Consider the following 13,381-nt stretch of genomic DNA (forward strand, 5'->3'; position numbering starts at 1 on the left):
TTTCCAGAATTTGCAATGATACATGAAACAGCAGATAACAGCAAACTCTATTGAAAGGAAGGATTTGGGATCGAGAATACTATAGAATCACATTGGAGGAGCTCGAAAATGCCGAGAAATGACATATTTTGTCAGATGGATAAATTGTGGATACTGGGGTTGCACAACTCATGTGAAATTATTTCCATATGGCTGGAATACATATTGGTTCCTACAGAATTACCAGCAATCTGTGGCCAAGGAGGTTGAAAGGAACATAGGTAAGAATGCAAATAGGTAACATCCGAAAAATGATTGCCTAACCAATTAAATTCTATTTTGCTGATTTGGATCGAGTGGAATGGCAATCAGCCATACAGAAATGATTCCCACATAGTCAGAGCAATTAAGACACACAAGCAAATCTGTTATTTTTACTCCGTCTTTGAACAGATTGGACCCTTCATAAATATGCTGGGATTTTCCCACTCTCTGCTGCATTCTACAGCTACGGCAAGCATGTTCCTTCTATCTGTTTGCCTCTGAGATAGATAATAACTTTGTTTTCCAGCTTCTCAAGTACATGGGCGTTGGCATTACAATGCACCAGAGATTAAATGGAGATGTGTAGGTTAATGCCTTAAGGCAGTCAAGATGCATTCTGAGAAAATAAAAGAGCACGCAATCAACACAAGATCTGAAAGAGCAAATGAGTGGAACAAATTACCTAGTAAAGTCCTTATCAACTTCATACTCATATTTCATCCAGGTATCTCGATATACTGTAAACTCCATTATGGTTAAGAGGGCCATCGTGGTAAAGGCTATTAAAGAAACTGAGAAAAACCCAACAAAAAGGGGGAAAAAGCATACACAGAGTGTCAGTTCAATGTATTCATGAAGGGAGAAAAGATATTGAGTGAACATTTTCAGTTAACACACATTAATGGGTTGAATGAAAAGTAATGCCTCCACCTTCGTTACTTGGGTTTGGATGGGAATATTTTAATAAATCAAACGCAGAAATAATCCTTAGAATGTGCTCTTTAACTACCACTATTCACTTTTCCACATAATCACCAGAAAATTGGATACATTTCTGCCAACAATGAACAAGTTTTCTGAAGATGTCACGGAAGAAGTCGTCGTTTCAGCAACCAGCATCTCACAGTTCTCTCAACGTTTTCATCAGAAGCAAAATGATGTCCCTGCAGATTTTCTTTCATTGTCGGGAACAGATGGAAGTCAGACAGTGCTAAATCTAGACTGTATGGAGAATGTTGTACGGTGGTGAGATCCAGTCTCTGAAGTTTCAAGTCTGTGCGCTTCCATTTCAGGCGTCAGCATCCTGGGTACCAGGCCTGTAGTGAGGGGGTGGTTTTAGGGGTTCAACCCCCCCCCCCCGAAATGTTTCAGATTTTTTAAAAAACCTGGTTTACTCATGAATTTTAACTGGTTAACTAAATCCCCATGCTAAGTCTATGAGATGCAAAAAATTAAGAGTCCCTCCAGAACTGCAAGCACTATCTCAAGCAAATATTGACAATTTATTCAACTGTCATTGCTTGCAGCAATAGTCGATGTAGTGAAGTAGCCAAGTTGGCGGTGTGTGTGTGTTGAATGCTCTCATTAAGGAGGCCAGACTTGGTGGAGGTGGTTGACAGGGGCGGAGTTGCAGGCTATTGAAGGCTGCTCTGCCCCCTGCTGTGTTCTTTGCTTCAGCGTGAGCTAGGAGGCAGGTTTATTCCCCCCCCCCCCCCGCGAAATTTTCAAACCACCCCCCAAAAATTTCAACCCCTCCCGAAATTTTTTTCTGGCTACGGCCCTGCTGGGTACCCATCGTGCACAGATCTTCCAATAGCCAAGAAAGGCAATAATGTGACCCACACATTCTTGTGAAATGCAGATTATGCTTGAAATTTCTCTCTGAGTGATACGACGATTGTCCTGAATCAATCTGTCAACCTTTTGCTTATGAAACTTGGTGATTACTGTCACAGGATGTCCAACTCTTTGTTTGTCACGCAAGTCAGATGTTCGCACCTCAACATCTTTATAATTTCTCACCCAACGATACACAGTACTCACATCAACACAATCACCATAAATGGCTTGTATTCTCTGATGAATCTCCTTTGCTGTCAAGAATTCAATGACTGCACGTTGCTTAAGTCGCAATGATTGACCATCTGCGCAGGGTTCCATACTTCACACTTTAACAACACAACCATTTAATGCAAAGGCTTCCCACCAAAATGGAACTGTAGAGGAGAGTCTACTGAACAAGCCAGTACTTCCCGCATACCAGTACTGCCATCTGTTGAGGAGTTACAAAGGTGGAGGCATTACTTTTTATTCAACCCTCGTACATCCAGCTATTCAGTCTGATTCAGTCTCTACATACCATGGCACTCTACAAATTCCTCAAACAGGATAAATAAAGTGTGGTCTGTAAGTCAAATGTGGCTCCCAGAGTCAGTTTTGGTTCCAAAAAACCAGTTTTTTTTAAAAAAAAAGTTGGCTCCCAAGGGAATGTGGGTAATATTTAATATTTTGATAAAGGTTTTTTTTATATGTATGCATGTGTATGTGAATTTGTGTCCCGGCATTGAATGCTTGCCGTGTATATGCTGTGCTCCGCCCTGAGACCCCTTCGGGGTGAGAAGGGCAGAATATAAATGTTTTAAATAATAAATAAACATTTTCAACATGGCTTTGACCCTTGAGCCCATTTAGACCCATGGTAAGCCATCTTCTAAAACAGGAAGTGAACCAGAATTAATTTCTGCCAAAAAAAGGTCTCTTATTCACATAAAATAGGGTAGAGGGGGTGGCTAGAAAATATGGCAAAATGCCACCATATCTGTGGACATATGCAGTCTCTATGCATATATACAATAATTTTCTGCTTCACGTGAAACTTCTGAAGCTGCTTTACATGAAAGACTGAGAGGGCCTACTCAAACAGCTGACACAAATTGAGTGGCTGTTTTAGCTTCAGCTTCATAGCCAACCAAAACTAGCCATCACTGCTCTCATTCACCAGACTCAATAACCCATCAGGATCTTACCTGTTCCTCCACTTGCTGAAGTCTCTATGTAGCTTTCAGGAACTTTTGGAAAAGCATCCAGCTCTTTCATTAAATGCAAGGTCTTCTTCCGATTCAGTCGCCTCATCTTCAGCAGGTCCCTCAATGTCTTCCTTCATATATTCAGTCTGAATGTAAGAGAACACCATTCATAATACAATGGAAAAATAAACCTCTTGAGTGCTGAAACAGAACTCATTGCATACAACAACTGAAACTAGGGACCTCATCCCACAAGGGAGGGGGGAATCATCTTCTTAGTGTGGCATTCAGTGGCCTTCTGTTTCCAAAGGAAAGGAAAAAATTAACAATAGTTTCCCATCCTGCCTTAAAATCCAACAATTCTATCTCACTTTAAAATACCCGGTTTTAGCTGTTTCTATGCGCAGGGAGAGAACTGGAGTCAATTCCTCCCTGACGTCACAATCCTCCCATTTTTATACACTTTAAAGACGGAATCCCACGGGCAACCACCAGAAATAGTCCTGTGTCATTTGCTGGGCTCTGTGGGACTCCGTCTTTAAAGTGAATAGAAACAGGAGGACTCTTTATTTGATGAAATCACTGGTGATCTGTAGAAAACACCCTGGAGTATAAAAAAAATTAGATGAATCAAGTTGTTGAATTGAAAATACCTCTCACCCCATTATACTGGATTTTTTTTCTTAACTTTCTATTGTTACAACACTAGAGAAGGGAAACTATGGTCCTTCTGATGTTGATGAATTACGTCTTCAGTCATTCCTGATCTCTAGCTATATTACACTATGTAACAAAATTTGAAAATTGTTCTGTTTCTGGTTTGAAAGTGTTGTTTCCTGTTTAATTGTGCGGTACTTATTTTGAAAGTAGTTGTTATATTCCAGAAGCTTTGTTTTTGTGCCTGTCACAAACTACGTTGAATTGATTGAGACACTAGGACAGAGGTTCTCAAAGTGTGCTCCAGGGATCCCTTGAGGCTCCATGAAGCATACTGAATGACTCTGCGGTTCCTTTCCCCCTTCAAGATTTCCCTCCTCTTTCCTGCTCCCCTCATCTCCCTCGCCCCCAAAAGCCTTTTCCTCTCACCTTCCTTGCTTCCAAAACCCTATTTCCTTCCCACCTTTCAGGGCCCCTGGGGTTGCTCCTATTGCTATCATTATTATCCTTATTATTAATAATAAAAGGCTGGATGGCCATCTGCTAGGGGTGCTTTGGTTGTGCTTTTCCTGAAGGGGGTTGAACTGGATGGCCCCTGAGGTTATAGTTATTGTTGTTGTTGTTATTAGAAAGACATGGCAGAAGGGGTTGGACTGGATGGCCCCTGGGACCTTCCACTGATATACTGTTAAATTTATGTAGTTTCAAATTGTTCTTCATTTTACATATTGTATGGTTCTTCCTTTCCCTTTCCTTTTTTGCATTACAAATGAGATATGTGCAGCGTGCCTTTTTCCAATTAGTTCACCCAAACACTCTCCATCCATCTGCCACTGGTCCAGCCCATAACACTATGTAACAAAATTTGAAAAAAAAATATCTCTCTGGTTTGAAAATAATATAAATAGAGTCAAATAATACATGTAATAATAACAACAATAAAGTAAAATAATAATGTAATAATAATAATAGAGTCAAATAATAAATGCAATAATAATAAATAGAGTCAAATAATACATGTAATAAACATATTAATAACAGAGTAAAATATTAAATAATGTTGACCCGAGTATAAGCCAAGAGGAACTTTTTCAGCCTATAAAATCGGCTGAAAAACTAGGCTTATACTCAAGTATATACAGTAATTATAACAATTCAGGATTTTAAAGAAAAAGGTTTTTAAGACTGAGTCGGGGAAGTTTATGTATTTTTAATAGGTTCTTGGTGGTTTTAATTGCTTTAACTGTTTCTTTTTAAATAGTGTTTGGTTTAATTCTATAATAATGTTTATAGCCTTTAGGTTTTATATTGCATATTGTGTAGATTTTAGTCTCTATTAAGAAAAAAAGTGGAATTCTTCTCCTCGTCCTCTTTCTTCTTATTGGTTTTACAATTTGGGGGCCCTTCCACAGAGTCATATATTAAGGCAGAAAATCCCACAATATCTGATTTGAACTGGGTAATCTGAGGGCCCTTCCACACAGTCCTGTATCCTAGAATATCAAGGCAGAAAATCCCACAATATCTGCTTTGAACTGGGTTATCTGATGGACCTTCCACAAAGCCCTATATCCCAGAATATCAAGGCAGATAATCCCACAGTATCTGCTTTGAACTGGGTTATCTGAGTCCATACTCGGATAATGTGGGATTTCCTGCCTTGATATTCTGGGATACAGGGCTGTGTGGAAGGGCACTGAGGTCCTTCTACACCACCGAATAAAATCCCACATTTTCTGCTTTGAACTGGAATATATGGCAGTGTGGACTCAGATAACCCAGCTCAAAGCAGATATCGTGGGATTTTCTGCCTTGATATTCTGGGTTATATGGCTCTATGGAAGGGTCCTAAGTCCAGTTTGAACTGCTATATATTCCAGTTCAAAGCAGATAATGTGAGATTTTATTCAGCTCTGTCGAAGGGGCTCAAGGAGCATCATATCCAGAGTGTCAGGAATGATACATTAACCCTTCTCGGTGGTGGCCCCTCGACTCTGGAACTCACTTCCCAGGGACATTAGACATGCCCCAACGTTGGCAGTCTTTAGGAAGTGCCTGAAAACATGGTTGTTCCAGTGTGCCTTCCCAGAATAAGGAAAACTCTCAGCAATATGCCCTCATAATGCACTTCAATACTGACTTAGGATAGACAGTGTTCCCTCGTTTCTCTCTTAAAAATCCTATCCCAATTATATTTTACCTGTTCACGTCAGCATATTTTCAATTTTAATCTATTACATTTGGCCCGGCCATTTTTTAAATTGTTTGTATGCCACTATTGATGGTTGTTTTTTGTTTATGTGATTTTTATGTTTTGTATTTAATTGACTGTTTTATTAAAGTTGTGTTATTGATGTTTTGTTTGATGTACTTTGGGTTTGGCCTCATGTAAGCCGCACCGAGTCTCTTGGGGAGATGGTAGCGGGGTACAAATAAAGATTATTATTATTATTATTATTATCTTTCTCATTTACAGATACAAAGCAATGATAAAAACATTTAACTTTAAATTTCCCTAGAAATTTGATATGATTAACACCCAAAAAGCAATTTTACTTATGCAGTTTAAAAAAGTAAGGTGATGCCTTAGTAATATGAATGATCTCACCTTGATTTTCTGTTCTTCTGACAGTTATTCAGTAGTGAGGAAGAAGCACAGTAGGGTCATGGGCAGAGCATCTGAAGCAAGAAAAGAGCAAAAACAGCCCATTCAGGAAACTGTAAAGAGCATACAGATACGCCTTTGAAGAAAAACATTCTTTTTCACTCTCTTCTTGCATTTAGAAATGCAACTTTCTTGAATAATATAGCAAAGAGAACTGGAAAGATGGTTATCCGACAATTAGAAATGCTGAAGTTGGACAAAATGGAATTACAAAAAGTGCAAAAAAGGAAACTTGGGAAGCAAAAGTGAAAAGAAGAGATTTCAGGAGTAAGCAGAGAGAAAGCAAAAGAACTCACTTGTCATATTTAGGACAGTTCTGTGGAAGTAATGAATCAATCAAGTTTATTCTGTCAATGAATGACTTGTGCACCAAAGTGCTCTTTCAGCAGTCACTTGCCAATCTCTCTCCAATGCCAGAAATACAGCTCAGTGGTGTAACATTAGAAAATGATGATCATTTCCACTACCTTGGCAGCCACCTCTCCACAAAAGTCAACATTGATACTGAAATACAACACTGCCTGAGCTCTGCGAGTGCAGCTTTTTTCCGAATGAAGCAGAGGGTGTTTGAGGACTGGGACATCCATAGGGATACCAAGGTGCTTGTTTATAAATTTATTTATTTATTTATTTATTTGGAAGTTTTATATACCAGCCTTCTCACCTCAAACGAGGGACTCAGGTCGGTTTACAACATATATGCAAATACAATAATATACAAGTACAACAGAGTGCAACATCATTACAGATTAAAATAGTACAATAAAATACAGAAAAAACATAATTACAATTACCCAAGCCAAATCGTCAATACAGTCACAGTCATAGTCACAGTTCATCATCCTCCTTCCTTGTGGACGAAGGTTATAGATTCAGTCCTCAAATGCCACATTCCAGAGCCAGGTCTTTAGTAGTTTCCTGAAAGTCAGGAGGGAGGGAGCAGATCTAATTTCTAGTGGGAGGGAGTTCCAAAGCTGGGGAGCCACCACTGAGAAGGCCCTGTCTCTTGTCCCCACCAAACGCGAGGGTGGTGGGACCAAGAGCAGGGCCCCTCCGGAAGATCTTCATAGGGGAGAATCCGTTCGGATTCACGCATGGCTCTCAAGTAGGGCAGCAAGGAATTCCATAAGGCAGGGGCAGAAATAGAAAAAGCCCACCTGCGTCTGGTCCTTTCCAAGCGCACTTCTCTAGGACCCGATATATAGAGTAAGTCGCGTTGGGCTGGTCGTTGCGACCTCCTATGATGGGAGAAGGAGAGGCAGTCTCTAAGATAAGATGGACCCTGGCCGTAAAGCTATCGTCCTCCCAACCCTGCTATATGCCTGCGAGATGTGGACCGTCTACAAAAATCACATGCAACTCCTGGAACGATTCCATCAGTGCTGCCTCTGGAAAATCCTGCAAATCTCTTGAGAAGACAAGCGGACAAATGTCAGCATGCTGGAAGAAGCAAAGACCACCAGCATTGAAGCGATGGTCCTCTGCCATCAACTCCGCTGCACCGGCCACATTGTCCGGATGCCCGACCACAGTCTTCCAAAGCAGTTGCTCTACTCCGAACTCAAGAACGGAAAATGGAATGTTGGAGGACAGGAAAAGAGATTTAAAGATGGGCTCAAAGCCAACCTTAAAAATTCTAGCATAGACACTGAGAATTGGGCCTTGAACCTGGCCCTTGAGTGCTCCAGCTGGAGGTCAGCTGTGACCAGCAGTGCTGCAGAATTTAAAGAGGCACGAATGGAGGGTGAAAGAGAGAAATGTGCCAAGAGGAAGACGCATCAAGCCAGCCCCAACTGGGACCGCCTTCCACCTGAAAATCAATGCCCTCACTGCGGGAGAAGATGCAGATTAAGAATAGGGCTCCACAGTCACCTACGGATCCTGGAAGACTATCCTACTCGGACAACAAGGGATCGCCTAAGTAAGTAAGTACGTATTTCTGATGAAACCTTTAAAGGGTAGATGAATTATTGGATAATTAAATGCTTTAAAGGACAATAAAAACATTTCTTTATCAGACACAACCTTTAACATATCTCAGTCTCTTTTTGTGTTCTGTGTTGCTTGAAAATGGGCAATTATAACATGAACCAACACATTGTAACACTATGGCTAGTACAAGACATCAATACCCTTCTATACTGTCTAGCTATACAAGCACACATTCTAATAATAATAATAATAATAATAATAATAATAATAATTTATTTATACCCCACCACCATCTCCCCAAGGGGACTCGGAGCGGCTTACACATCAATAAAACAAAATACAATAAGCAAAAACAATACAATTGCTTTTTTGATAACGTTGTGTATTTTGTATTGTCGAAGGCTTTCATGGCTGTAATCACTAGGTTCTTGTGGGTTTTTTCGGGCTATATGGCCATGTTCTAGAGGCATTTCTCCTGACGTTTTGCCTGCATCTATGGCAAGCATCCTCAGAGGTGTTGTGTATTTTATTGTCTATGTTTTTTAATTGCTTGTATTGATGTTTTATTGCTTTTGTTGTTGTGTTTGGGCTCAGCCTCATGTAAGCCACACCGAGTCCCTTGGGGAGATGGTAGCGGGGTACAAATAAAGTTAATAATAATCATAATAATAATTAATATAACTTACATATAAACAGTAACATGCAAGGATTTAAAATGGCTTAAGGTATGGAGAAAGATGCTGTCATATACTATAAGAGAAGGGTTGTTCGCCAAGAAGGTGCATTAGCTTTCCAAAAATAGGAATATGAACCTAGAATAGGAAGATTTCCCAAACAAAATGCTTTTTGCTTTGAAAAGAACCCAAGTCGCCAGAACCCAAAGAAAACCTGAATTGCAAAAACAACGCATTAGGCAGAGTCTGATTTGCAAAGAGGACAGAAATGTAGCAGCCCTCTATGAGCCCTTCTACCCTGCCATGTAATCCAGAATATCAAGGCAGATAACCAACATTATCTGATTTGAACTGGACTATCCGAGTCTACACTGCCATATAATCCAAAACGGATAATCTGGATTTTATACAGCGGTGTAGAAGGGGCCTAAATCTGCCCTACTCATCTGGAAACTTTAATATTATGACACTGCTTTGATGAGTTTAACAGAAATATAGAAATGAGACATCAGATGAGCTGCAACTTCCAGCTACAGACAAAGGCTCTGATCCAGTTAAAGGTATGACTCTACCTAAAAGTAATGTGATTTGAATAGGTTGTGACTCACTTGTTCCATTGGGATTTAATCACTTTAGCTGGAAGCCAGAGGAGTTTATGCTGTCTCCTTATTTCCGTCCTTTAATTTGGTCGTACAATAAGCCCACAGGCTAGACTACTCTCAAGGGGGTTTTAAGGATTAAATTCTTTTGCAAAACTATGGATGCCCAAATGCACACAAATGCATGAGATCAGGTTCTGAATTTCTGGGGGCACGCTGGGTACATCTACACTTTGGCAGAGAAGCCAAAAGACACTACGAAACTACAACTTCCAGGATTCCTTAGCACTTTTTTTTTGTCGTGTCAGGAGCGACTTGAGAAACTGCAAGTCGTATCTGGTGTGAGAGAATTGGCCATCTGCAAGGACATTGCCCAGGGGACGCCTGGATGATTTGATGTTTTTATCATCCTTGTGGGAGGCTTCTCTCATGTCCCCGCATGAGGAGCTGGAGCTGATAGAGGGAGCTCATGTGCCTCTCCCCGGATTCGAACCTGCGACCTGTGGGTCTTCAGTCCTGACGGCACAGGGGTTTAACCCACTGCGCCACCAGGGGCTCCTCCTTAGCACTGAGCCATGGCAATTAAAGTGAAGTCAAACTGCATTAATTCTACAATATGGAAGCAAATATTGTCTTTTGAGTTATGCTCATCTACATCTCATTTAGTTTCATCACAACTACTACATGGTGGGGATGGGGGACAATAGAGCACACAAATACAACTCCCGCATGCTTTTTAATACATGCTTCTTCAATACTGGCTGTTTTGCCACTATAATGACATACTGCTACTGCAATAAGGCCATTCAGGCCCCTTCTACAATTCCATATAAATCCAGATTATCTACTTTGAACTGATTTATATGGCACTGTAGACTCATATAATCCATATAATATGGATATTTTGTCTACTGTGAACAAAACTCTTATAGCATCTCTTAAATAGGAGGCTCAAAGCCAGTATATTTCCTGCTGTTTATGAATAAGGATGTATTTGGGTCAGGTTTCTAAAATTAAAAAATAATTAAACATATAATATGTATACTTGGATGATTATTTATTTATTTATTTCCTTCCTTCATTTCTACCCCACCCTTCTCCCACAAGAGGACTCAGGGTGGCTTTACATAAGCATCAGTGATGCTATCAACATATACATTCGATTAAAACAGAAGGCTCAATTAAAACACTATAAAAGTCATCAATAAATTCATTTAACAATCAGTTAACATGCCACTAAAACCAAGATCCAGCCAGATAAATCCAATGTCGTAACATTCAAGTTTCCTTTCCAAGCTACCATTGTTCTCTAGTCAATGCCTCTAGTCAAACCCTTGGGCCCACGGCCAGGTGTTCAGTTGTCTCCTGAAGGACAGGAGGGAGGTGGCCAACCTGATGTCCTTAGGGAGGGAGTTCCACAGACGGGGGGCCACTGCTAAGAAGGCGCTGTCTCTCGTCCCCACCAACCGCGTTTGCGAGAGTGGCGGGATCGAGAGAAGGGCCTCTCCTGACAATCTTAAGCTGCGTGATGGTTCATAGCAGGAGATACGTTCGGACAGGTAAACTTTGTCTGCATGTTACATTTTGTTTATGTCTTATGTTTAATGGTTTTAATTATTTTAAATATATATATAATGATTTCTTCGTTTTTACTGTATGCCCCCGGTGACGCAGTGGGTTAAACCCCTGTGCTGGCAGGACTGAAGACCGACAGGTCGCAGGTTCAAATCCGGGAAGAGAACGGATGAGCTCCCTCTATCAGCTCAAGCTCCTGGTGCGGGGACATGAGAGAAGCCTCCTACAAGGATGATAAAACATCAAAACATCCGGGCATCCCCTGGGCAACGTCCTTGCAGATGGCCAATTCTCCCACACCAGAAGCGACTTGCAGTTTCTCAAGTCACTCCTGACACGACCAAAACAAAACAAAACTGTATACTGGCATTGAATTTTTGCCATTAGTATGTTGTAAACCACCTTGAGTCCCCCCAGGGGTGAGAAAGGCTGTATATAAATACAGTAGATAAATAAATAAATCTATATAAATAAAAATGTAATGTTTGTTTGTGGGATTAACATAACTCAAAAACCACTGGACAAATTGACACTAAATTTGGACACAATACACCTATCAGGCAAATGAGTGACCATCACTCATAAAAACACAGAAAAACACAGTGGAAGGGACTTAAAAAGCCCAAAAAGCAAAAAGACACTACAGTGCATGTGCAAAAACAACTCCCCCCTGGCAAACAAAAAACACAATAGCATATCCACATTCTCTTCTGGACTACAGCTCCCAGTATTCCCTAGACCAGGCACTTTAGGAGAGGAGGATGATCCAAATGAACTGCTTCCAAGATGCAAGCTTTCTTTTCCTTGGATTTCTTAGAGAGCATTCAGATCTCTGCATATTTCCGATTTCCTATTCCTGGACTGCAACTCCCAGCAATCCTCCAGATAGATATAGTAGATAGAGATAGGTAAGTAGGTAGGTAGATAGATCGATCAGGAGGATTGTTGGGAGTTGCAGTCCAAGAATTGGTAGAGAAGGAAGAAAGGAGAGAAAGAGGAAGAGGTGGGGAAGGAAGGGGAGAAGAGAAGGAAGGAAGGAGAGAATGAAAGAAAGAAAGGGAAGGAATGAAAGAGGGAGGGAAGGAAAGAGAAAGAAAGAAGAGAAGGAAGGAGGGAAGGTTGGCCACAGCAACGAATGGCGGGTACAGCTAGTAAATAAATAAAATGGCAGTGCAGAAGGGGCCTCAGATACTTACTGCTCCAAGTTACCAAAGCCAGGTTTGTCTTCCTTTAAAGCAGCTTTATGTAAAGCTTTGCTGAACAAAGTCAGTACTGAAACTTAACAGAATTACACGAACTACAGAAATGACAGAGGGTGGGGGGAACACAATGCCAGCTTGCATGCCCACAATCGCATTAGCCTTAGACAGGATACAAATTCTAGATATTAACATTTCATCTTTGATATCAAACGTTAATCCTGTTCTACAAGAATCTTACCTGCGTTTTCCCCCCTAATACACACCTCTGTCCCGGCAGCCTATCAACAGTTGCCAGATTACCTTTAGCAACCTGTTTGACAGCAAAGCAGGAAGCATAACTGTTACACGCAAATGTGGCACTTCCACCTGAATATTTCATTTCTGATAGCATATACAAAGCATTTTGAATACTAGACACAATATGTAATGTGCTTTTATATCTATGCGGATATATCTAATAACTCTAATATCTAATAATATTAATAATATTAATCTAATATTAATAATAATATCTAATCTATATAAATAAAAATGTAATGTTTGTTTGTGGGATTAACACAACTCAAAAACCACTGGGGGAATTGACACCAAATTTGGACACAATACACCTAACAACCCAATGTATGTCCTTCACTCATAAAAACACTGAAAAACACAGCAGAAGGAACTTTAAAAGCCCTAAAATACAGAAAAAAGGAAGAAAGAGGGAGGGAAGGGGAGAAAAAAGAAAGAAAGAAAAGAAAGAGGGAGGGAAAGAAAGAAAGAAGGAAAGGGAGAAGGAAGCATGGAAGCAAAGAGAGAAGGAAGGAAAGAGGTAGAGAAGGAAGAAAGAAGAGAAAGTGGGAGGGAAAGAAGAAATAGGAAGGAAGCAAAGTTAGAGAAAGAAAGGAGAGAAGGAAAGAAAAAAGGGAAAGAAGGAAGGAAAGAGGGAGTGAAGGAAGGGGGGGAGATGAGAAAGAGGGAGGGAAGGAAAGGAGGAAAGAGAGAAGGAAGAAAAGAGAGACAGCAGAAGAGAAAGAAAAGGGGG

The 13,381-nt window shown here is 40.5% G+C and overlaps 1 protein-coding gene across 1 annotated transcript in view; it reads right to left on the reverse strand.

The window, feature by feature from the left end:
- The window catches only part of ERGIC2 (ERGIC and golgi 2), a 51,963-nt gene that overhangs the window by 34,023 nt on the left and 4,559 nt on the right, over positions 1-13,381 (reverse strand). Inside the window, exons 2-4 of the mRNA XM_060778393.2 lie at positions 6,316-6,386; positions 3,051-3,196; positions 707-815 (exon numbers count right to left, since the gene is read on the reverse strand). Of these exons, the coding sequence (XP_060634376.1) occupies positions 707-815; positions 3,051-3,156 (215 nt within the window). The 5' untranslated portion in view covers positions 3,157-3,196; positions 6,316-6,386. The remainder of the gene's footprint in view (positions 1-706; positions 816-3,050; positions 3,197-6,315; positions 6,387-13,381) is intronic.

Source organism: Anolis sagrei, chromosome 5 (assembly GCF_037176765.1).
Source record: "Anolis sagrei isolate rAnoSag1 chromosome 5, rAnoSag1.mat, whole genome shotgun sequence".
In the NCBI taxonomy this organism is placed as follows: domain Eukaryota; kingdom Metazoa; phylum Chordata; class Lepidosauria; order Squamata; family Dactyloidae; genus Anolis; species Anolis sagrei.